We start from the raw sequence: 25,198 nt of genomic DNA, 5'->3' as shown, positions 1-25,198 counted from the left end.
ATATAAGTGAGAACTTTACACTACTTTATATTAGAAATGGCAACGGCGGAGGATGAATGTCCCATAACAAGAAGATAGTGACAAAGAAGAAGTTTATCGACTTCAAAGGCAGAGGCGTGCAATTTTTCAGGACTCATGCAGATCACAAATACAGATCAGCAGGTACCAGAAGGTAAGAAAATTGCGAAACAAAACACCAGATAATGTCTTACCTTATACACACCCCATAATAATAATAATAATAATACTTGTATGTTGAAGAACAGTACATGCCATCAAGCTGTGCGGCTTCATAGCTTACCAAAGTCGTACAAAAACATTTTGATGGATTTTTGAGCACCGTGTGCAATGTTCTATATTTTTTTCCTGGAACATATGGAGATAGGTTGATTGGCAGCACTAAAAATTGGCCTTAGTGTGTGAATGTGAGTGTGAATGTTGTCTATCTGTGTTGTCCCTGCGATGTGGTGGCGACTTGTCCAGGGTGTACCCTGCCTTCCGCCCGATAGTAGCTGATATAGGCTCTCGCACCCCCCCGCGACCCCGAAAGGAATAAGCGGTAGGAAATGGATGGGATGGATAGATGAGAGTGATATCGCAGTCTACACGTATGTCTTGTGTGACTGCCATCTAATTGCAGTCTAGTCGTATCTGTTATGTTTGGCTGCCATCTACTGGTCACACTTATCATTACACCATGTACCAAATAAAATAGCTTCGAGGCAGGTAAGCAACACCAGAATTATTCTGTACCTTAGGCGCACCGGGTTATAAGGCGCACTGTCGAGTTTTGAGGGGGAAAAAATTATTTTAAGTGTGCCTTATAACCTGCAAAATACGGTACCTCATTTGTCATTCCCACTGTTCACTTTCTTTAAATTTGCACAGAGGACAATAATGTTCACACAACTATATCAACGTGCAGTGTCAAATGCAGCATTTTAAGTGGGGTTACCAATTGTTTATTTTACTCCAGTTAGTTTCACGTTGGGTCGAGGGGGAGTAGTCACAGCTCCGCCTTACCTCTTCCTTGGTATTCTTGCTTAGAACCATTTGCTTGCCTGACAGAATTGCTTTTGCATCATCCAGTGGACACATTCAGAACAGCAGTTTATTTAATTTAAAAATGCAATCTTAGTAGGCTGCATGTTTGACATCCTTGATTTAGAACGAAGAATGCCTACTTGTAGACTTCCACTAGTGCTGCTTTTGTGTTAAAGGGGAACATTATCAATCAATCAATCAATGTTTACTTATATAGCCCAATTTCAAAAGGGTTAAAAACAATAAAAATCAGTTCCCAGTGGCTTGTTGTATTTTTTGAATTTTTTTTTCAAAATTTTACCGGTCTCGGAAAATCCCTAAATAAAGCTTTAAAGTGCCTTATTTTCGCTCTCTGCGAAGACACTGGCCATTTCCCTGTGACATCACACAGTGCTGCCAATGTAAACAAACAATGGGAATACCACAGCAAGATATAGTGTCATTGGCTCGGATTTCAGCGACTTAAGCGATTCAACAGATTACGCATGTATTGAAACAGATGGTTGGAGTATGAAAATATTGAAGAAGAAACTGAAGCTACTGAGCGAATAGCTATTGACGCTATTCATAGCCATAGCATGGCCGCCGAATAGCTGCGTTAGCATCGCCAGTAAAATGTGCGGACCAAACGATCAGGACTTTCGCATCTTTTGACACTGGAGCAACTTAAATCCATCGATTGGTAAGTGTTTTTTTCGCATTAAATGTGGGTGGGAGGAAACGTAATACAGTTGCAAATGCATCTACAGGTTATCCATACATCTCTGTACCATGTCTGCTTTAGCACCGCCGGTAAATAGCATGTTAGCATCGATTAGCATAGCATGTTAACATCGATTAGCTGGCAGTCAACATCAACAAAACTCACCTTTGTGATTTCGTTGACTATAGTTGCAAATGCATTTGCAGGTTATCCATACATCTCTGTGCCACGTCTGCCTTAGCATCGCCGGTAAAATGTGGAGACACTCTGGCAGCATTCAATGGGGGTCTGGCGGCAGGCACTTTGGCATCTTCGGGCCAGTGGTGCAACTTGAGTCCCTCCCTGTTAGTGTTGTTACACCCTCCGACAACACACCGTCGAGGCATGGTGTCTCCAAGGTTCCAAAAAATAGTCCAAAAAACGGAAAATAACAGAGCTTAGACCCGGTGTTTGTAATGTGTTGAAAATGAAAAGGGCGGGTGTGTTACCTCGGCGACGTCACATTCTGACGTCATCGCTTCCAGCGCGATTAACAGAAAGGTGTATAATTCGCCAAAATTCACCCATTTAGAGTTCGGAAATCGGTTAAAAAAATAGATGGTCTTTTTTCTGCACCATCAAGGTATATATTGACGCTTACATAGGTCTGGTGATAATGTTCCCCTTTAATCAACCTTACCTTGTGACTGTTTGCAGAGCACCTTCTTCTGTGAGTGCGATGACGGCTACACCGGAATCTTCTGTGAGGAATTTGACGCCTGCCACCGCCGCCCCTGTCGTAACAACGGCACATGCACTGATGTCAGGCAGGGCGGGGAAGGACGTAATTTCACTTGCACCTGTCAACCAGGTGTGTTTATGAGAACTTGACAACACACTCATTCATCCCTGAAACACGTCCTAAACTAAACAATGTGGAGACGGCCACTTGACACGGCGGATAAACTATGATGCTAAAGATAGCAAGAACAATCCCCCGTCTATATTTAGCACTTTTTGAAGATACGTGCAAACTGGCACAGTTGCGCACAAACGGCTGCGGCATTGTGGCGAGATCGAGATGATCGCGGCAATGACAATGTGTGTCGACATATTTGGACTGTTTGAAATAAAAATTATATTTGACATATCATCTATCCAGCCATTTAGTAAATGCTTGAATGTTTTAAGCGCCTAATTTTTGGAGACGTTTTTTTGTATGGCATTCGTGTTTTTAATACTGTATATCTCCTGTGTGAAAAAACATCTTGCAACAATGCATTTTCAAGGCACCATTGGTTGGATCTACTAAGATAATACCACACACTAAACAGCATGTAGAAACTAAACAATTGTACCTAAACAATCACCAAAAAGGATTTCCGGGCTTGGCACCGCTGCTGCCCACTGCTGCCCTCTCCTCCCAGGGGGTGAACAAGGAAATGGATAAAATGCAGAGGACAAATTTCACCACAGCTAGTGTGTGTGGCAATCATTTAGTTTAACTTAACTTTAATTTAATTGCACGTAGTATTACGTGTGACCTACTAAGACTGAATGTATAACTGATAATTGGTGCAAAAGTAGTGCAGACCGTTTTATTTAAATTAGGTATTTGCGTGTACTACACGGCTGTCACCATGGATACACTTAATTCCACATTAATATTACCATGGTGTCGTGTTTTGCAGCAGACATGTACCACTTTTTATGGGCATTTTAGAAGCAAAGTGTAATGCGCGCTGGGAGAATCTGGCCCTAACTGCGAGCGTGCGCTTGAATGGTTCAAACAAAAAAATGCATATTGCAAGATTTTTTTTTTCATATAAAATGAGAAAATGAACGTCATCAAAAAAGGGTTTATACGTATGTAAGAAGGTGCGCCTGTTTTATGTCTCTGTGAGGAGACAAGAGTGAAAAGAGCCAGTAGTGTAATGCCCGCAGCTAAAAGCAACTGTGTGGGAACGTATACTAGAATATCACGATATAGTCATTTTATATATCGCACAGAGACAAACCCGTTAAATATCCAATATATCGATATAGCGCCCAGCGCTAACACAAACCTTTAGTAGACACGCGTTTGATTGTTTTGCAGTCAATCACTTTTTGACTATTAGCATTCTAGATCTCAATGCAGGAATTATTCTGATAGCCCAGAAAAGGTAGCGCAGATTATAGTTGTGTGCTGCATGTTCCACAACATAACAAAACGCAGTTAAAAAAATGATGTCATGCAGTAAAAACAAGCGTCGTCATGGCGACACGCGGTATATACTGTCTGTAAAATTCTCATTTAAATACGGCCGTCGGCTGCACTTTTTCTCTTGGTATCAATTGGGCAACACAGTCTCAGTAGATCACCTGCAACACATTCACAAATAGTGCACACCATTTTTAATTTTGCACAGGCTTTTTAGCACTTATACTTAGATAAGCCGGAAGTCTTCTTGCTCCACCAACTTTGGTTAGCGTGGGCTTTTTTTTGTGGCTTCAACACGTTCAATGGCAACTTCATTAAGTTGACTCTTGTCCCTCTCAGGTTATGAAGGGGACCGCTGCCAGTTGCTGGTGAACCACTGCCTCTCCCAGCCCTGCGAGAATGGAGCCACCTGCTCCAGCAGTTTGGCTGGGCCCAGGTGCTACTGTCCAGAAGGTGAGCTGGGAGTTCTTTTTGCCAAAATGTGTGATTGTTTGGAACAGGGAAGGTGACGTAATGGCCTTTAGTTTTGTCTAGCATTGACGATCTCTCACTATTACGTTAGATCCACTATGGACTGGACTTTCACAATATTTACTAGATCCACTCAACGTCCATTGCATCCGGTCTCCCCTAGAGAGGGGGGTCACCCACATCTGCGGACCTCTCCAAGGTTTCTCATAGTCATGCATATTGACATCCCACTGGGTTGGGAGTTTTTCCTTGTTCTTATGTGGGCTCTGAACCGAGGATGTCGTTGTGGCTTGTGCAGCCCTTTGAGACATTTGTGATTTAGGGCTATATAAATAAACATTGATTGATTGATTGATTGATTGGCAATCAAAGATAAAGTGCCTTTGAGTTGGAGTGGGTACCGAAACTTGGTACCATAATCTCGTCAAACTTGTCCCAATAGTTTGTGCTGCAAACATTTTGGTCTATTATAGTTTTTATGTTTAGTGTGTGAGTGTGAATGTTGTCTGTCTATCTGTGTTGGCCCTGTGATGAGGTGGCGACTTGTCCAGGGTGTACTCCGCCTTCCGCCCGATTGTAGCTGAGATAGGCGCCAGTGCCCCCCGCCACCCCAAAAGGGAATAAGCGGTAGAAAATGGATGGATGTTTTATGATTTTTTTTTTGTTATTAACGTGTAATTAACTTATTAGTAATAACCCCCCCCTACCTTGAACAAATCTCCCCAAACTCGTCCCAGTAGTTTGTGCTGCCAACATTTTTGACCTATTATAGTATTTATGTTAATAATGTTGAATTATTTTTTGTGTGTAATTAATGTGTTATTATTCATAACCAGCCCCAAACTATGACAAGATCTCCCAAAATGTGTCCCTTTCATTTGTGCTGCAAGTGCTGGTATGTGCTGCAATTTATTGGTCTAACTATTATAGTTTTTATATTATTCATGTTTTATGATTCATAGCCAGCCATACTACAAACGTGACACATAAATTACCACAGACAGTTAAGTCAAACTAAAATAAAACAAGGTTAAAATGGTGAATGTTTAAATCGCGTAGTACTGTTTTGTTCCATGTTATTATGCGCCACGTCTGAGCCATGAAGATGCATAATTTAAACCTCCCTCTTTGATCCTAATTAGGTTTTATAGCCTCGACGACCTGTATCAGACACTCTGAGGAAATCTGTGACCGCCAAACCTTCTCCCGGAGCAGCAATTCGCGATGTATGCACAACTTTATGAATAGAAGGCAAACGTTTATGTCCTTCATGAAATGACAATGTATGATCCTGTATCGACTTGGTATCGGATTGATACCCAAATTTGTGGTATCATCCAAAACTAATGTAAATTATCAAACAACAGAAGAATAAGTGATTATAACATTTTAACAGAAGTGTAGATAGAACATGTTAAATGAGAAAGTAAGCAGACATTAACAGTAAATGAACAAGCAGATAATTAATTAATGTTCTACCACTTGTCCTTTATAATGTTGACAAAATAATAGAATGATAAATGACACAATATGTTACTGCATACCTCAGCAGCTAAATTAGGAGCCTTTGTTTGTTTTCTTACTACTAAAAGAAAAGTTAATGTCACACACACACACTAGGTGTGGTGAAATTATTCTTTGCATTTGACCCATCCCTTTGTTCACCTTCTGCGAGGTGAGGGAAGCAGTGAGCAGCAGCGGGGGCCGCGCCCAGCAACCGTTTTTGGTGATTTAACCCCCAATTCCAACCTTTGATGCTGAGTGCCAAGTAGGGAGGTAATGGGTCCCATTTTTATAGTCTTTGGTATGACTCGGCCGAGGTTTGAACTCACGACCCACCAGTCTCAGGGCGGACACTGTGGTATGTTTACTATTTTATTGCAGTAAGAAACATATTTTTAATGTACCGTAAGATTTTTTGTTAAAATAAAGGCAATAATGACATTTTTTGTGGTACCCTTTATTTAGAAAAGTATCAAAGTACCAAAAAGTATCAAAATACATTTTGGTACCGGTACCAAAATATTGGTATTGGGACAACGCTAGTGTGTGCGCATAGTGACATTTCTGATTTCTGTAATGTTGTTGTGTTATTTGGATATAAAGTTATCTATCTATCCATTCAGTCATCCATTTTCTACTGCTTGTCCCTTTCGGGTTGTTTTTTTTGGCGCATCCCAAAAAAACGGCTTAAAAAGAGTTTGTCTCACATAATTCAAGCAACATTTTGACCGAAGACCCACAATTACGGGCAGCACGGTTGGACAGGGGTTATTGCATGTGCCTCACAATACTTTGTGTGCTTGTTGGTTGTTACAGTAAATCTCTCTAAGGCCGTTCAAAATTCTGCTATGTTGACATCTGTCTGTGGTTCCTGTTTTTTCTTTCATTTAGTTTTTTGTTATTATTATCATGACTATTAATGTCTCTTACTAGCTTATGAAATCATACAATGAACAAATAAAAACATGGCTTATAAAACAATTATTATAGTTCGAGCCTTTTATACAAAATATACTGGAACTGGGTTGTTTCAACAAGCGATTAAAAAAATTCAACAATTAAAAAAATTCAACAATTAAAAAAATAGACTGGGCAGCACGGTGAAACAGGGGTTAGTGCGTGTGCCTCACAATACGAACGTCCTGATTTCAATCCCGGGCTCGGGATCTTTCTGTGTGGAGTTCCTCCCACTTCCAAAGACATGCACCTGGGGATAGGTTGATTGGCAACACTAAATTGGCCTTAGTGTGTGAATGTGAGTGTGAATGTTGTCTGTCTATCTGTGCTGGGCCTGTGATGAGGTGGTGACTTGTCCAGAGTGTACACTGCCTACCGCCTGAATGCAGCTGAGGTAGGCTCCAGCACCCTTCGCGACTGGATGGATGGATGAACCCACAATTTAGGTGTTATATCGACCAGAAGGAAGTGTTTTATACGTAGAAAAAAAAGTGTCAAAATATGTCTCCTTTAAAACGGTTTCGTCAAAACAAACGCCTGCTCTACGTATGGGCGCCGTAACACTTCACTGCATTCATAAGCTCAGGCAGCAGGCAAAAATGTAATTGACAGAGGGGAACTGAATGATTAATTTATAGCTTGTTTCCAGAGGACCGCGCTAAGAAACATGCCACCATCTCTTTCGTGCAAAAGAGTCGGACCACAAAAAAATGTTTCTCTTACTTTTCATTTCCATGCAATGTAGCTGAAACCCTACTATACTAGATTTCTGTGTATTTTAAACTGGTAACATAGTTAATTTAACCACCATTTGTTCATTCAATCATACATTATTCATACTTACTGTATGTGCTTTTATGACCATGACAACAATGTTCTGTTCTATTAATCATTCAACAGTCATAAAGTAGAGATGTTTACTTATTCATGGCAAAATATGCAGATTGTCTCAATTATATCAAGATTGAAATTATAAATGCAGGTATGCTGCAATAAGCATATGAGCCACAAGATGGCAGATATTCTTCAACTTTCTACTCATACATTTCAGCTGAGAAAAAACAGTCCATGTATTTCATCCATCCATCCTTTTTCTACCGCTTATTCCCTTTGGGGTCGCGGTGGGCGCTGTTGCCTATCTCAATGATTTGCAATAAAAATGTGTTAAAGCTTGACAATCAATAAGGTGGCCATTTAATAAATACAATTTAAAATATACCGTATATATTTTAACTACCTTAAACACTGGAGAAATGGCATTTGCTGTCTCCACATCTTCAAAAATTTTGCATTATCATAAAATATAATCATTTTAAATCTTTTTGAAATGTGTGTATATATATATATATATATATATGTGTGTGTGTGTGTGTGTGTGTGTGTTTATATACATATACATATGTATATATGCATATAGGTATATATATGTGTGTATATATGTATGTGTATGTGTATATATTTATATATTTGTATATATGTATGTGTGTATGTATATATATGTGTATGTGTATATATATAAATGTGTTTGTGTATTTATATATGTATGTATGTATGTGTGTGTGTATATATGTAAATATATATATAAATATATATATACATACATATGTATGTATGTGTGTATATACTGTATATATACATACATTGCAAAACAATAACTTTTTCATAACATGGTTACTACTGCTTAGTTTCTCTTGTTATATTCTTATTTTACTCTTATATTTTTATTCCCATTGTTGCTTTTTATTTTTATTCTTATTGTAATATTTTTCTTTTTTGTTTCCATTTAAACCCCCATTATTTACTTTTTACCTTTTAAATTGATCTCAACTCTGTACACTGCTGCTGGAATTTTAATTTTCCTGATGGAACTCTCCTGAAGGAATCAATAAAGTACTATCAATCTATCTATCTATCTATCTATCTATCTATCTATCTATCTATCTATCTATCTATCTATCTATCTATCTATCTATCTATCTATCTATCTATCTATCTATCTATCTATCTATCTATCTATCTATCTATCTATCCATCTATCTGTCCATCAATCCATCCATCCATGTATAAATGTGTGTATTAATGTGTGTATATATGTATATTATATATATATGTGTATGTATATATGTATATTTAAATGTGTGTGTGTATATATATATATATATATATATATATGTGTGTGTGTATGTGTATATGTGAGAATGTGTATATATGTGTATGTGTATGCGTATATATATATATATATATATATATGTGAATGTGTATATATGTGTTTATCAATGTATATGTATATATATGTGTATATATATATTTATATTTTTGTGTATATATTATATATATGTGTGTGTTTACACACACACACACACATATATATATATATATATATATATATATATATATACACACACACACACAGGCTGAGCCCATTGACAGATAGAGGAGATGGATGTGCTCAGAAGACAATCCCCGCTCAGCTCGCCTCAGTTGGTATGTTATGAGGGCCAGACGTCTTATTGGGCTTCATTTGTTTAATCCCTTCCTGAGTATCTTCAAGTGAGGGCGGGAGAGACATCCATGATTTCATTGGATGTTGAGGGATCTCACGAATGCCGTCTTCTGAGGCTTGGGAAGGCCGTTTGAGGAGGTCTTCAAAGTGCTCCTTCCACCGGGCTACAATAGCATATTCGTCCTTCAGGAGTATTTGACCATCAGCAGAGCTTAGAGGATGCGAGGAGGAATGTGTCTTGCATCGAATATACGCATAGTTTGGAAGAAGTTCATTGTTTTGTGTTGGTCGACATAGCCTTGGATTTCTTTGGCTTTCTCGATCCACCAGTCAGTCTTGAGCTTCCGGATGTTGCGCTAATCTGAAGGCTTGATCTTACAAAAAGCAGCTTCATTGCTTTTAGATGTCTTTCCATGCTAAGCGAACCTTCCGTTTTTGGTCAATGAGATCATGTATTGCGAGGTCATTCTCATCGAACCAATCTTGATCGGGCCGTTTTACAAGGCCTATGGTTTCACGAGCAGTTGAGTTGATGGCATTCTTGATGGCACACGAAGAGGCCTCAGGGTCTGAAGTGTCATGGTTGATATTCTGGAGACGATGAGAAAGAAGAGAATGGAAGTGAGCTGAGGTGTTTAGATGCAGAGACACAACATGCAGTCTGAATTTTGGCTTCAGGCATATTCGCGAGTAGGAGAAGGTCAGTCCGACAATCATCAGCCCCTCTGAGGGCCGTAGTGATCAGAACCATGCCTCTGTCTTTCTTTGACCACGAGCATGAGCGCAGGTGCATCCTTAAGTTCTGGTCCCTGGTGTTGATTATGCCAAGGTTAAATTCTGCACATAAATTGGGTCGTAGCAAGCCATTACCAATACCCTGGTTACCAATGACACCATGCCAGAGTTGATGGTCTTTTCCTGTTCGTGCAATAAAATCTCCCATTGGAGAAGTAGTTGGTCATGCAACGGCACAGCAGAGAGGAATTTCTGAAGATATGCTTAGTAAGATTCCTTTACAGACACTGATGATAGAAATGTGTCCATACTGAAGAGGGATGCAAAGTGTTGTGGAGAAGGTTGTGCATCTTCACGACAGAGCTACAGATGATTAATTCGACTGTGTGAAGTCGAGGCTCCTCCGCAGTTTTCCCTTCCCAGAAAAACGTGTATCCTGCACCGGTTTCTGAGATTTGGCCTTCATCAGTTGGACGTGTCACACTCAGGGCTACAGCATCAATGTTGTACCAGGCGAGTTTCGTTGCTACAATAGCACTTTGATGTTCTGATTAACTTCCGGTGTCACTGTCCGTGAGGTTGCGAACGTTCCAGGAGATGTGGTGAATTTACATTATAACAAACAGACAAGATCTGTTCAACAGGTCATGACAGAGGAACACAGTAATGTTCAAATAGTCACCAAATGTCTTTCAAAAAAACTGTTTCTGCCTTCTATCACACGCACATGCACGAACAGGAGACAAATTATGTGTCGGCATGCTGTTGACTGCCTCCAGTCAGAACCAGCAGGGTGGGGGAGTGAACGGGCCGGCTATATTTAAATTGTTAACTTCCTTTAATGTGGGCAGGATTGCTCGCCAGCAGCAGAAAGACAAACACTCGTCCTGGCCCGCCTGCGCTCTTGTCACAGTGCGTGCCGCGTCTGCTGTGCAACCTCCAAATTAAAACGACAGAGCGGGAACTTGACCTCCAGGTGGTGAGGAAATAGCTCGGTCCGATCAAAGACGGTTAACAGAGCGTCGCAACAGATTAAGACACTTTACGTAAGTCTGAGAGCAATAAGAAAAAAGAGAGCAAAGATAAATTGTGTGAGAGGGTGACGTGTTGGAGAAAATAGAAAAGATGGCTGTCAAAAGAGAGAGATCATCCATCCAACGCTGCAAAATTGGTCCTGTGCCTGTTATTGGGGGACGATAAATGTCCCCCCCGCACACTGTAAATTACAGAGCTGAAGATCAATAGATGCATGAAGGAGGAATGGCTTCATTAGTTCAATGGAGTGTGTGCCTCAGAGAAGCCATTTAAAGGGTTACCGTGGTTTGAAACATAAATCACTGCAGGCATTGTGTCATGCTGCTTGTTGCAGAAACGAATCACATTCTTCTCTCAATCTGTTGATTGCTGATGTTCCGCTAACACGACGCGCCACAAATAAAATACTTTGCCATTTTGTTGATGGCTTGGATGGAATTTGAACATTTTAAGTCTTTTTTATTGAGAGTTTTTGTGTAAGACGCATTCAGCAATGGTTGCCTGCCAGCTTTTGTCCGTGCCTGAATACCAACAAATCTACAATTGATTTTTTTAGTATAAATGTATATTACTGTAATATGCCAGTTGATTTTTGCTTCAAAACGTTGTCATACAGTATACAAACCCCGTTTCCATATAAGTTGGGAAATTGTGTTAGATGTAAATATAAACAGAATACAATGATTTGCACATCATTTTCAACCCATATTCAATTGAATATGCTACAAAGACAACATATTTGATGTTCAAACTGATAAACCTTTTTTTTTTTTTGCAAATAATCATTAACTTCGGAATTTGATGCCTGCAACACGTGACAAAGAAGTGGGGAAGGGTGGCAATAAATAATGATAAAGTTGAGGAATGCTCATCAAACACTTATTTGGAACATCCCACGGGTGTGCAGGCTAATTGGGAACAGGTGGGTGCCATGATTGGGTATAAAAACAGCTTCCCAAAAAATGCTCAGTCTTTCACAAGAAAGGATGGAGAGAGGTACACCCCTTTATCCACAACAGCATGAGTAAATAGTCAAACAGTTTTAGAACAACGTTTCTCAAAATGCAATTGCAAGAAATTTAGGGATTTCAACATCTACGGTCCATAATATCATCAAAAGGTTCAGGTAATCTGGAGAAATCACTCCACACAAACGGCATGGCCTGAAACCAACATGGAATGACCGTGACCTTAGATCCCTCAGACGGCACTGTATCAAAAACCGACATCAATATCAAAGGATATCACCACATGGTATCAGGAACACTTCAGAAAACCACTGTCACTAAATACAGTTTGTCGCTACATCTGTAAGTGCAAGTTAATGCTCTACTATGCAAAGCGAAAGCCATTTATCAACAACATCCAGAAACGCCGCCGGCTTCTCTGGGCCCGAGATTATCTAAGATGGACTGATGCAAAGAGGAAAAGTGTTATGTGGTCTGACGAGTCCACATTTCAAATTGTGTTTGGAAATATTCGACATTGTGTCATCCGGACCAAAGGGGAAGCGAACCATCCAGACTTTTATCGACGCAAAGTTCAAAAGCCAGCATCTGTGATGGTATGGGGGTGCAGTTGTGCCCAAGGCATGGGTACTTACACATCTGTGAAGGCACCATTTATGCTGAAAGGTACATACAGGTTTTGGAACAACATATGCTGCCATCTAAGTGCCGTCTTTTTCATGGACGCCCCTGCTTATTTCAGCAAGACAATGCCAAGGCACATTCAGCACGTGTTACAACAGCATGGCTTCGTAAAAAAAGAGTTGCCCGCCTGCAGTCCAGATCTGTCTCAGCACGTGTTCAGCTTCATAAAAAAAGAGTGCAGGTAGTTTCCTGGCCGGCCTGCAGTCCTATCAAAAATGTGTGGCGCATTATGAAGCGTAAAATACGACGGCGGAACGACTGAAGCTCTACATAAAACAAGAATGGGAAAGAATTCCACTTTCAAAGCTTCAACAATTAGTTTCCTCAGTTCCTAAACGTTTGAGTGTTGTTAAAAGAAAATGTGATGTAACACAGTGGTGAACATGCCCTTTCCCAACTACTTAGGCACGTGTTGCAGCCATGAAATTCTAAGTTAAATATTTGCAAAAAAAAATAAAGTTTGAGTTTGAACATCAAATATCTTGTCTTTGTAGTGCATTCAATTGAATATGGGTTGTAAAAGATTTGCAAACCATTGTATTCCGTTTTGTATTTACATCTAACACAATTTTCCAACTCAAATAGAAACGGGGTTTGTACAATGGAGCCTCAATTTAAAACTTAATTGGTTCTTGAACAGGGTTCGTAAATCCAAGCTTTTACAGTAAAGCAAATTTCTTCATTGAAAATAATATGAAATGAATAATGGGTTCTCATCATCATTGGTGGTCACTCAAACGAGTATCACAATCCTCCTGGTAGGGGTTTATCCCTTTATGGAGGATGCTGTGCGTGACTTTGGGGCGGTATAGCTCGGTTGGTAGAGCGACCGTGTCAGCAACTTGAGGGTTGCAGGTTCGATTCCTGCTTCTGCCATCCAAGTCACTGCCGTTGTGTCCTTGGGCAAGACACTTTACCCACCTGCTCCCAGTGCCACCCACACTGCTTTAAATGTAACTTAGATATTGGGTTTCACTATGTAAAGCGCTTTGATCACTAGAGAAAAGCGCTATATAAATATAATTCACTTCACAATTCACTTTTACGTGGGGAGACTGATGCACAAACAGTCACCCCACGATCCTTGACAGAATCGGGTCAGGGTAGAGTGGCATGGAGTCCAAGACGACTGGGGACCCTTTTCTGCTGCAGCCTTCTCCCGCCATCGCAGCCATTGTGATAGTTCTTAAATTTACCGTCTTTCGCCTGTTCCACCGTTGAGGTCTTCACCGTATCTGACTTCACCGTATCTGGAGGGGGCAGTCAGACACTCGGCCTTTGCCAATGGCCACCTGGGGTAACAGTAGTAAGGGGTTAACCTCCCAGTGCCTCAAAACCCCTTTGCTGGATGCACTTAAACGTCATGTCCAGGACCAGGGGTTCTATTCTCAATAAAAGTCTATATTTTACTTGGGTTTGTACACTTTGAACACAATATAAAGTGCTATACAGTACTATTTACTAAACAAACATAACACGCAAGTGGTGGATTGCTTACCTCTTTATTATTAAGTCAAAACAACAACGGCAAGCTCAGCTGTCCTGTATGCCTGCTCTGCCAACACATGCACACACACACAGAAGTCCCTTTGGTCCCTCACAAACGATCAGAAATCACACATATCCTGAACTTCAACAAACATTAAAGAAGTTAAATCTACTTACATTAACATCGGCGAAAGAGCAGCTGACGAGAGGAGAGAAAGGAGCAGACAGAAGTGGAAAAGGGAGACAACTGGATGTTAGGTGTGTGTGTGTGTGTGTGTGTGTGTGTGTGCGCGTGCGTGTGTTGTTGGAAGAGAAGCCGCTGAACAAGAGGTAGTCTTCCCCTCCGCTGTGATCAAGTCTGCTTTGGCATTTTAACCCAAAAAAGTCAGTTCTCATCACAATTAAAAACTTGCTGTGGTCCCCTCCGCTGTGATCAAGTCTGCTTTGGCATTTTAACCCAAAAAAGTCAGTTCTCATCACAATTAAAAACTTGCTGTGGTACAAAGTCTGCTTTGTCAATTTTTTCGATATGAGCAAGCACAAACTGGCTGTCACAGGAATGAAGTGTTCGTACACAGAGACATGGTTCGCGCACAAAGGCATATTTGTCTTGATCAAAAAGTTCGCAAACAGAGGGGTTTGTAAATCGAGGTTCCACTGTATAGTGTAGTGTCTGTACCTCGGTTTTTGTTAGTTCCAAAAGGTGAGAATCCTACTTAAACCAAATCAGAAATAATTTAAATGTGATGATCCGTTGCCCGGATAATTTTTTTGCTTTTTTTTGTATGTTCTTAGTTCTTGATTTAGTTCGGTTTCAGTGGACCGCTCGCCTGTGCATTGGTTGGGGACATCTCTGCGCTGCTGACCCGTTTCCGCTCGGGATGGTCTCCTGCTGGCCCCACCATGGACTGGACTGTCACTATTATGTTAGATCCACTGTGGAGTGGACTTTCACAATATTATGCTAGACCCACTCGACATCCATTGCATCCGGTCTCCCCTCAGGAGGGAGTCACCCACATCTGAGGTCCTCCAAGGTTTCTCATAGTCATTCACATTGACATTTTGCTTTAGTACAATAAACTTTGTTTTGTATGTAATAAAAGAGAGCAAGGAACTAGTTAAAATATTGTGTTGATATTATGATACTGTCCATATATCAATCAATCAATGTTTGATTATATAGCCCTAAATCAAAAGTGTCTCAAAGGGCTGTACATGCCACAACAACATCCGCGGTACAGAGCCCACATAAGGGCAAGGAAAAACTCACCCTATTGGGACGTCGGTGACAGTTACTATGAGAAACCTTGGAGAGGAACGGATATATGGGCAACCCCCCGCCCCCTAGGGGAGACCAAAAGCAGTGGATGTCGAGTGGGTCTTACATGATATTGTGAAAGTCCAGTCCATAGTGGATCCAACATAACAGTGGGAGTCCAGTCCATAGTGGATCCAATATAGTAGCAAGAGTCCCGTCCATAGTGGAGCCAGCAGGAGACCATCCCAAGCGGAGGCGGATCAGCAGCGCAGAGATGTCCCCGACCAATGCACAGGCGAGCGGTCCATCCTGGGTCCCGACTCTGGACAGCCAGCACTTAATTCATGGCCACCGGACCTGTGTCACCCCCGCCCCCCCTCCACAAGGGAGAGGGGGGCAGAGGAGAAAAAGAAAAGAAACTGCAGATCAACTGGTCTAAAAAGGGGGTCTATTTAAAGGCTAGAGTATAAAAATGAGTTTTAAGATGGGACTTAAATATGAATTCATATCATATTCAATATGATATGAATGGAAACATTTACAGAAAATACATGTGCTATGTATTATTATTATTATTAGAGATGTCGGATAATGTTGGACTGACGATATTATCGTCCAATAAATGCTTTGAAATGTAATATTGGAAATTATCGGTATCTGTTTCAAAATTATCGGTATTGGTTTCAAAAAGTAAAATGTATGACTTAAAAACGCAGCTGTGTGTGTGAGAAGTAAAGAGCACCAATAAACCTTAAAGGCACTGCCTTTGCGTGCTGGCCCAGTCACTTATTATCTACAGCTTTTCACACACAAGTGAATGCAATTCATACTTGATTAACAGCCATACAGGTCACACTGAGGGTGGCCGTACAAACAACTTTAACACTGTTACAAATATGCGCCACGCTGTGAACCCACACCAAACAAGAATGACAAACACATTTCGGGAGAACATCTGCACCGTAACACAACATAAATACCCAGAACCCCTTGCAGCACTAACTCTTCCGGGACGCTACAATATACACCCCCCGCCTCCCACCTCAACCCCGCCCACCTCAACCTCCTCATCCTCTCTCAGGAAGAGCAGTCCCAAATTCCAAGCTGCTGTTTTGAGGCAAGTTAAAAAAAATAATGAACTTTGTGACTTCAATAATAAATATGGCAGTGCCATGTTGGCATTTTTTTCCATAACTTGAGTTGATTTATTTTGGAAAACCTTGTTACATTGTTTAATGCATCCAGAGGGGCATCACAAAAAAATTAGGCATAATAATGTGTTAATTCTCCGACTGTATATATCTGTATCGGTTGATATCGGTATCGGTAAATAAGAGTGGAACAATATCGAGATATCGGATATCGGCAAAAAAGCCATTATCGGACATCTCTAATTATTATTGGCTGATCTCACTCATAAACGGTCGGGATCGGCATCATAAAACCTGATCAGAACGTCCTTACTACTCACATATGAGAAAAAAATCCCCAACTTCATTTTGTCCATCTTTCTCTCTTCCTTCCACCTGCTGATACAACCGCCCATACAGGATTTCAGGGGGCGACATGTGAGCAGAAGGTGGATCCGTGCGCGTCTCGGCCTTGCCACAACAACGGAACCTGCCACCCTCAGGGTCCGAGCCCCCTGGGGTTTGGCTGCAGCTGCACATCTGGTTTCACTGGCCCCACCTGTGCCCAGCTGGTCGACTTCTGTGCTTTGAACCCGTGTGCCCACGGAGTGTGTCGCAGTGTGGGCAACAGCTACAGATGCCTTTGTGTCCCAGGTGAGACTTCACATGTCACGTCTCTACAAACAAGTCAAGCTCATTCTTTTCGATTCGATATATATTTTGACATTCCGTATTTTCCGGACTACAAAATCTTTCTTTTTCTTCTAAAAACTCGACAGTGTGCCTTATAACCCGGTGCGCCTAATGTACAGTATAATTCAGTTTTTTCCTGCCAACCTCAAAGCAATTTTATTTGTTACATAGTGTAATGATAAGGGTGACCGGTAGATAGCAGTCAAACATAAGAGATATGCGTAGACTGCACTATGACGGCAATATGACTCAAGTAAACAACACCAAGATTTAATGTTTCATTGAAAATATAGAACATTTTAGGCGCCAGCACCCCCCGCGACCCCAACAGGGAATAAGCGGTAGAAAATGGATGGATGGATACACAGGGCACTCACATTCTGTAGTCTGTGATGTCAGGCTTTCAAAATAAAACCACCATTCTTTAAAATACACAGGCTGAGACAATTTAAGAAATAGTTTCAAAATCAAAAGCTTTGTTAGGAAATGAAGTAGTTCCATGTAATATGCAGACATGAGTATTGTCCACTTGCACAAACGAGTCACCCCAGTCCTTCTTTTTTCATCTTTTCGTTATTTTTCACTTTGTCGTTTTCTTCCAGCCATTTAACTCACTTAATTTTTTCCTCAGTTGTCTGGTTGCCATGGAAAAGCAGTTGCAGTGCAAGGCTGTGTGTGTGTGTGCGTGCATGTGTGTGTGTGTGTGTGTGTGTGTGTCAATTCGTTGGCTGTGACTAGTTGCTGGTTGAGCAGACATAGCCCCTCCGATCCAATAAAGCTCAGCCTAATAAGACTGGTAAAACCAGTGGCTCCAAATTAGCATGCCAGACATTACACTAACACATACACACACATCAAAATGTCAGCCGGTGTTTGAGGTAAAGTGTGTGTATGTGTGTGTGGATTGTGTCTGTAGCTGCCGGGGACCTGAAATATGGAAGAATCTCATTCCCCGACTTCCTGTAATACATCAGAGAATTCCATGCAGCCCCTAAGCTTCACGACAGAAAGTAGAAAGTCTTTCAAAAAGAGCAATTGGCATTTGATTAGCATTCCTCTGAAAGGACCCACCAGGCTTTCACTGGCCCCTCTTATCATTGTGCTCGTCCGTGTTGTGTTCAATGGAGTCGGCACAAGTGCGTCACAACCTAAAACACACATTTAAAACAGCGCTCTTGCAGATTTAAGAAAGTTGAATGCAATAACTATGCTTCTTTTGTGGTATGAGTTTTGGAAAGGTTCTTTTGTGATGCTCCTGAGCACCAAAAAGCACATGAATGGATGATTCTTTTTTTAGAGAACCCTGACCTCAAAGGGCTTTAGCGTGGTGACCTCTTACCTGGCGTAAAAGCCAGGTGTCAGGTTCAAACACTGATGACATTTATAAGCGCGTTGGGCTCCTTAAAAAGGGGTAGAAAAGCACTATACAAGTACAACCATTTACCATTTACTGTACAATATACTAATAAAAGTCTCAATCAATCAATCTTCTCAACAAAAGAGGAGAAGTATAACCTTAGAGCAGGGCTATCAAACGTACGGCTCAAGGGCCGGTTTAGGCCCGCAAACAGGTTTTATGTACTCTGGAACTTTTTTCTGATAAAAAAAACAACAGATGTTCTAAATTTGTCCACTAGATGTCGCAATAGCAATTCTTTGTATCTTTGTAGATGATGCTACATATGTACAAAATAAACCACATGTTAGTACATCGGTCGAGGAAACTGATCAAACTACGTAAATAACATCCTGTAATATGATTTTGATATAATTATTTTATCTTGGTAGATTGAAATTTAACACCAATGAGTTGACTGATGAACATTATCACATCATTTATTCAGAAAATATAAATAACGACAAATAAAAGTATATATACTATTAACTGCAACAGGTAATTGTAAAAAAAAACAAAAAACAATAATTTGTACAATTTCAGAATGTGCTTGTTCTATTTTTAAACAAAGAAAACAATATAGCTCGGTATAGCTCGATTGGTAGAGTGGCCGTGCCGGCAACTTGAGGGTTCCAGGTTCGATCCCAGCTTCTTCCATCCTAGTCACTGCCATTGTGTTCTTGGGCAAGACGCTTTACCCACCTGCTCCAAGTGTCACCCACACTGGTTTAAACGTAACTTGGATATTGGGTTTCAATATGTAAAAGCGCTTTGAGTCCCTAGAAAAAAGCGCAATATAAATATAATTCACACTTCACTTCACAATCTGAAGTTGTCTATTTTTGTCACGACGTGGTTTTCGCAGCTTACTGCGTGGTTTGTTCTCCCGGGATGCAAACGGACTATTCCGGACAAGGCTTGCAAGAAGGAACATATTTAATAATCTTCACTCAAAAAGGTACAAAAACGGAAAACGAGACTGATCGCACTTGGAGTTAAAGTAAATACGTAGCATAGACTATGGCATAGCAAGAAACAAACATGAAACTGTGGCATGAAACAACTAGCAGAAACTATGGAACCAGACCTGAAACGAGTAATGACGCCAGGCCGACTGACTGGCAAAGGCAGTTTAAATAGTCTCTTGATTAGAGCAAGGTGAGCGTCCGAACACCAGCGGCAGGTGAAAATCATATGTAGCCATGGTAACTAAAATGAACAAGGGTGCATAGAAACAGGAACTAATGAGTGTAAAACTAACAGAACTTAACAAGAAATTATCTGGACCACAGATCATGAAAATTTTGAAGTTATCGTGCTGTGATTTTACCAGTCTGGCCTACTTGGGAGTAGATTTTCCTCCATTTGGCCCCCGATCTAAAATTAGTTTGACACCCCTGCCTTAGAGGAAAATCTAATTTAAAAGATGTGTATGCTCGTACAACACTTGAAACCTTTAGCATATCAGTATGTGGAATTAAATTATAGAACGGATTAACCAAATAAATCAAACAAAGCACCAATATGATTCAGTTTAAGACAGTGGTTCTCAACCTTTTTTCAGTGGTGTACCCCCTGTGAAATTTTTTTTAAATTCAAGTACCCCTTAATCAGAGCAAAGTGTTTTTGGTTGGAAAAAAAGAGATAAAAAAATAAATACAGCACTATGTCATCAGTTTGTGATTTATTAAATTGCATAACAGTGCAAAATATTGCTCATTTGTAGTGGTCTTTCTTGAACTATTTTGAAAAAATAAAAATAAAAATAACTAAAAACTTGTTGAAAAATAAACAAGTGATTCAATTACAAATAAAGATTTCTACACATAGAAGTAATCATCAACTTAAAATGCCCTCTTTGGGGATTGTAATAGAGATCTACCATGAATTGATTAACGTGGACAAGTTGAAAAACTTATTCGGGTGTTACCATTTAGTGGTCAATTGTACGGAATATGTACTCTACTGTGCAATCTACTAATAAAAGTATCAATCAATCAATCAATCAATCAATCCATCTGGCTTCAGGAACCTAATTCTAAACATTTCTTCACAAAAAAATAAATATTTACCATCAATATTTATGGAACATGTCCACAAAAAATCTAGCTGTCAACACTGAATATTCCATTGTTGTATTTCTTTTCACAGTTTATGAAATTACATTTATATTTTGTTGAAGTATAATTCAATAAATATATTAATAAAGGATTTTTGAATTGTTGCTATTTTTAGAATATTTAAAAAAAATCTCACGTACCCCTTGACATACCTTCAAGTACCCCCAGGGGTACGCTTACCCCCATTTGAGAACCACTGGTTTAAGAGACTGTTCAATCTATGTTCACAAAGTACACAGAACAATAATTATGATTAACATCTTGAACGCTTTTTATTTTTATTTTTTTTCCTTTTGAGATCAAGATTATTTATGTATTTAATGTGTTTACTTACTATGGTATGTTATTCATTTATTATTTATATATTCACTGTTCTGTTACAGAGAACAAGGAAATGGGATAAAATTGCGATAGAATGAAAAGGAGTAGGATTATATAAGCTCTGCTTCTTCCTACTCCTTTTCGGACGTGCTGTAATGGAACAACTGGAAATATGTGATGCGTTACATTGTATCATTCGAAATGAACTGAGCTGAATGTATTCTGTTGTCTGTCCTATTTAGGCTACCACGGTTTGTACTGTGAAGAAGAGTACAATGAGTGTCTGTCTGCACCCTGCCAAAATTATGCCACCTGCCGGGACCTCATCAATGCCTACGAATGTGTTTGCACGCCACAGTTCGAAGGTGTGTCGAAAATACAAATAATTTCATTAAAAAAACAACTTACTACGAACTAATTATGTCCATGTGTGTTTGTGCAGGTAAACATTGTGAAATTTACAAGGACCCATGTCTGAAAATGAAGTGCCTCAATGGAGGTCACTGCGAGAGTGCCGGACTCAATGCTTCCTGTGCCTGCCCACCTGGATACACGGGTAAATGTTGCTTCTGCTTGGTACTGCTGGCAAAGTTGTTAGTGCACATTACGTGATGACTGATGTGATGTGTAAAAAATCCAGTTCTTAGCACAGAATTTCCCAAAGGGAGCGTACAAGCTCAAAAAGTACTGCACTGAACCGCACTGATTCACGTATAGTTAAAGTTAAAGTACCAATGATTGTCACAGAACACTAGGTGTGGTAAAATTTGTCCTCTGCATTTGACCCATCTCCTTGTTCACCCCCTGGGAGGTGAGGGGAGCAGTGAGCAGCATCGGTGGCCACGACCGGGAATACTTTTTGGTGATTTAACCCCCAATTCCAACCCTTGATGCTGAGTGCCAGGCAGGGAGGTAATAGGTCCCATTTTTTACAGTCTTCGGTATGACTCGGTCGAGGTTTGAACTCACAACCTACCGTTCTCAGGGCGGACACTCTAACCACTAGGCCACTGAGACTCCTGTGGAACACCATGACTAGCTTTGACATGCAAAGTGCAACCTACTACTACCAGGATGTTTTACTTGACGCTTGCTTTTTCTGTAGATAGATAGATAGATAGATAGATAGTACTTTATTGATTCCTTCAGGAGAGTTCCTTCAGGAAAATTAAAATTCCAGCAGCAGTGTACAGAGTTGAGATCAATTTAAAAAGTAAAAAGTAAGTAATGGGTGTAGAAATGGAAACAGAATAGAAAAATATTACAATAAGAATAGAAAAAAAAAGCAACAATGAGAATAAAAATATAACGGTAAAATAAAACTATATAACAAGAGAAACTAGGCAGTAGTAACCATGTTACTATTGACTAGTTTCTCTTGTTATATTCTTTCGGGGTCGCAAGGGGGTGCTGGCGCCTACCTCAGCTACAATCGGGCGGAAGGCGGGGTACACCCTGGACAAGTCGCCATCTCATCGCAGGGCCAACACAGATAGACAGACAACACTCACACACTAGGGCCAATTTAGTGTTGCCAATCAACCTATCCCCAGGTGCATGTCTTTGGAAGTGGGAGGAAGCCGGAGTACCCGGAGGGAACCCACACATTCTCGGGGAGAACATGCAAACTCCACGCAGAAAGATCCTCAGCCTGGAATTGAACCCAGGACTGCAGGACCTTCGTATTGTGAGGCAGACGCCCTAACCCCTCTGCCACCGTGAAGCCCTTCTTATTTTACTGTTATATTTTTATTCTCTCTGTACTGTTCATTCCCTCTTGGATTTTGCAGGCTTTTTTTTTTTGTGATCGTTGCAAAGAAAAATGCCTGAATTTGTTGCAGCCTTGGTGCTTTTACAATGTTTTGAAACACATCTGTTTTTTCAATAACATTGCATCTACGTGTAATTTTAGCAACTTGTTAATATTTTATCGTAAATGGCAGTTAATATCAGAATCAGAATCAGAAAAGTTTTTATTGCCATTGTTTGAGAACAGGTTCACAAACTAGGAATTTTACTTGGTGCAATCGTGCAACATAAAACACTTAACACAGAATAGAATAACATGAGCTGTAACTGAGCTATCAGATCTAGTTATTCGTGTGCCTGATGGCCGAGGGGAAAAAGCTGTTCAGGTGGCGGGAGATGTGGGTCTGGATGGACTGTAGTCTCCTGCCTGAGGGGAGAGGAGAGAATAGTTTCTGTCAAGGTTGAGAAGAGTCACATGTGGTCAGACCCACACGCTTCCTGGTCCTGGAGGAGAAATGTCCTGGAGGGATGGAAGTTTGCAGCCAATCACCTTCTCAGCAGCATGTACCATGCGCTGCAGTCGATGCTTGTGCCGGGGAAGCACGCGGAGGTGAGGATGGACTCGATGATGGCTGAGTAGAACTGCACCAGCATCTCGGTCGGCACCTTCAGTTTCCTCAGCTGCCGCAGGAAGTACATCCTCTGCTTGGCCTTCTTGATGAGGGAGCTGATGGTCGGCTCCCACTCGAGGTCCTGGGTGATGGTGTTGCCCAAGAAACGGATGGAGTCCGCAATGGGAGAGTCAATCAGGGTTAAGGGGGCATGGTGGGGCTTTGACTTTCCTGAAGTCCAAGATCATCTCCACTGTTTTTGGCAAATTGAGCTCCAGGTTGTTGAGGCTGCACCAGGACGCCAGCCGGTCCACCTCTGTCCTGTAAGCGGACTCGTCGCCATCCGAGATGAGCCCGACGAGAGTAGTGTCTTCCGCAAATTTGAACAGCTTTACCGACTGGTAACTGGAGGTGCAGCATTTTGTATACAGGGAAAAGAGACAAGGGGAAAGTACACAGCCCTGAGGAGAATATCTTAATTTCCCTTCTAGGGAAATTAAGATATTCCCTTCTAGGGAAATTAAGATTAACTAAGATTTTCAACACAATCCCATTCAAGAGCAGGCAAACATTACAGGGAGACAGAACAGGATTTCGGATGGGTCTGCCAACTTCCGGCGCCCCTTACAAAAAAGGTGAGAAACAGGTAAACGCTGGGTGGGTGGGTGGGGGATTATTCAGTCTAAGCCTGGGCCCTGGAGAGGGGGTCCAGACTAAGGCCAAAGAAATGGTAACTGGGTTATACTTGTATAGCGCTTTTCTACCTTCAAGGTACTTAAAGCGCTTTGACACTATTTCCACATTCACCCATTCACACACTGATGGCGGGAGCTGCCATGCAAGACCCAAACCACAACCCATCAGCAGCAAGGGTGAAGTGTCTTGCTCAAGGACACAACGGACGTGACAAGGTTGGTAGAAGGTGGGGATTGAACCAGGAACCCTCAGGTTGCTGGCACGGCCACTCTCCCAACTTCACGCCGTCCCCAAAGAAAGGAAAACAACTTCATAGCCATATCCCACATAAGCATATGTGTAAAAGTGGACATTAAAGACATTAAAAGAGCAGAGTAGATGTAACCAGCATGTAGCTGTATGTATATTTTGTAACTACATACAACTACAAAAGATAGATAGATAGTACTTTATCTATTCCTTCAAGAGAGTACCATCAGAAAAATTAAAATTCCATCAGCAGTGTACAGAATTGAGATCGAAAGTAAAACAAAGACAACTGATCATTTTGAAACTGATACCGAAAATTTCCGATATTACATTTTAAAGCATTTATCGGCCGATAATATCGGCAGTCTGATATTATAGGACATCTCTAATTTCCAATGTGTTGTATTTTTTTCTTTGCCCGAGCTGATAACAAGGAAGTAAGTATGCTTCATAATGATGTGGGCGCGACCAACAGCCCAAGTCTATCAATCCATCCATTTTCTACCGCCTGTCCCTTTTGGGGTCGCAGGGGTGCTGGAGCCTATCTCGGCTGCATTCGGGTGGAAGGCTGTCATGTCTATGTGATCATGTTTTGTTTTAGTCATGTTCCGTTTTGTTTTTTGGAAACTCAGTTCCTGTTTTTGCGCTTCCTGGTTTGTTTTGTTACCATAGCAACTCATAATTTTCACCTGTCCTCAT

General features: G+C 40.8%; 1 protein-coding gene across 2 annotated transcripts in view; it reads left to right on the top strand.

Annotated features, from left to right (window-relative positions):
• The window catches only part of dner (delta/notch-like EGF repeat containing), a 120,899-nt gene that overhangs the window by 82,996 nt on the left and 12,705 nt on the right, over window positions 1-25,198 (top strand). For both annotated transcript variants that reach the window (XM_061919052.1, XM_061919051.1), the window contains 5 exons: window positions 2,444-2,597; window positions 4,269-4,382; window positions 17,085-17,318; window positions 21,437-21,559; window positions 21,637-21,750. In XM_061919052.1, coding sequence (XP_061775036.1) covers window positions 2,444-2,597; window positions 4,269-4,382; window positions 17,085-17,318; window positions 21,437-21,559; window positions 21,637-21,750 — 739 coding nt within the window. The remainder of the gene's footprint in view (window positions 1-2,443; window positions 2,598-4,268; window positions 4,383-17,084; window positions 17,319-21,436; window positions 21,560-21,636; window positions 21,751-25,198) is intronic.

This window comes from Nerophis ophidion, linkage group LG13 (genome assembly GCF_033978795.1).
Source record: "Nerophis ophidion isolate RoL-2023_Sa linkage group LG13, RoL_Noph_v1.0, whole genome shotgun sequence".
In the NCBI taxonomy this organism is placed as follows: Eukaryota; Metazoa; Chordata; class Actinopteri; order Syngnathiformes; family Syngnathidae; genus Nerophis; species Nerophis ophidion.
This window is presented reverse-complemented; position numbering and strand designations above follow the sequence as displayed.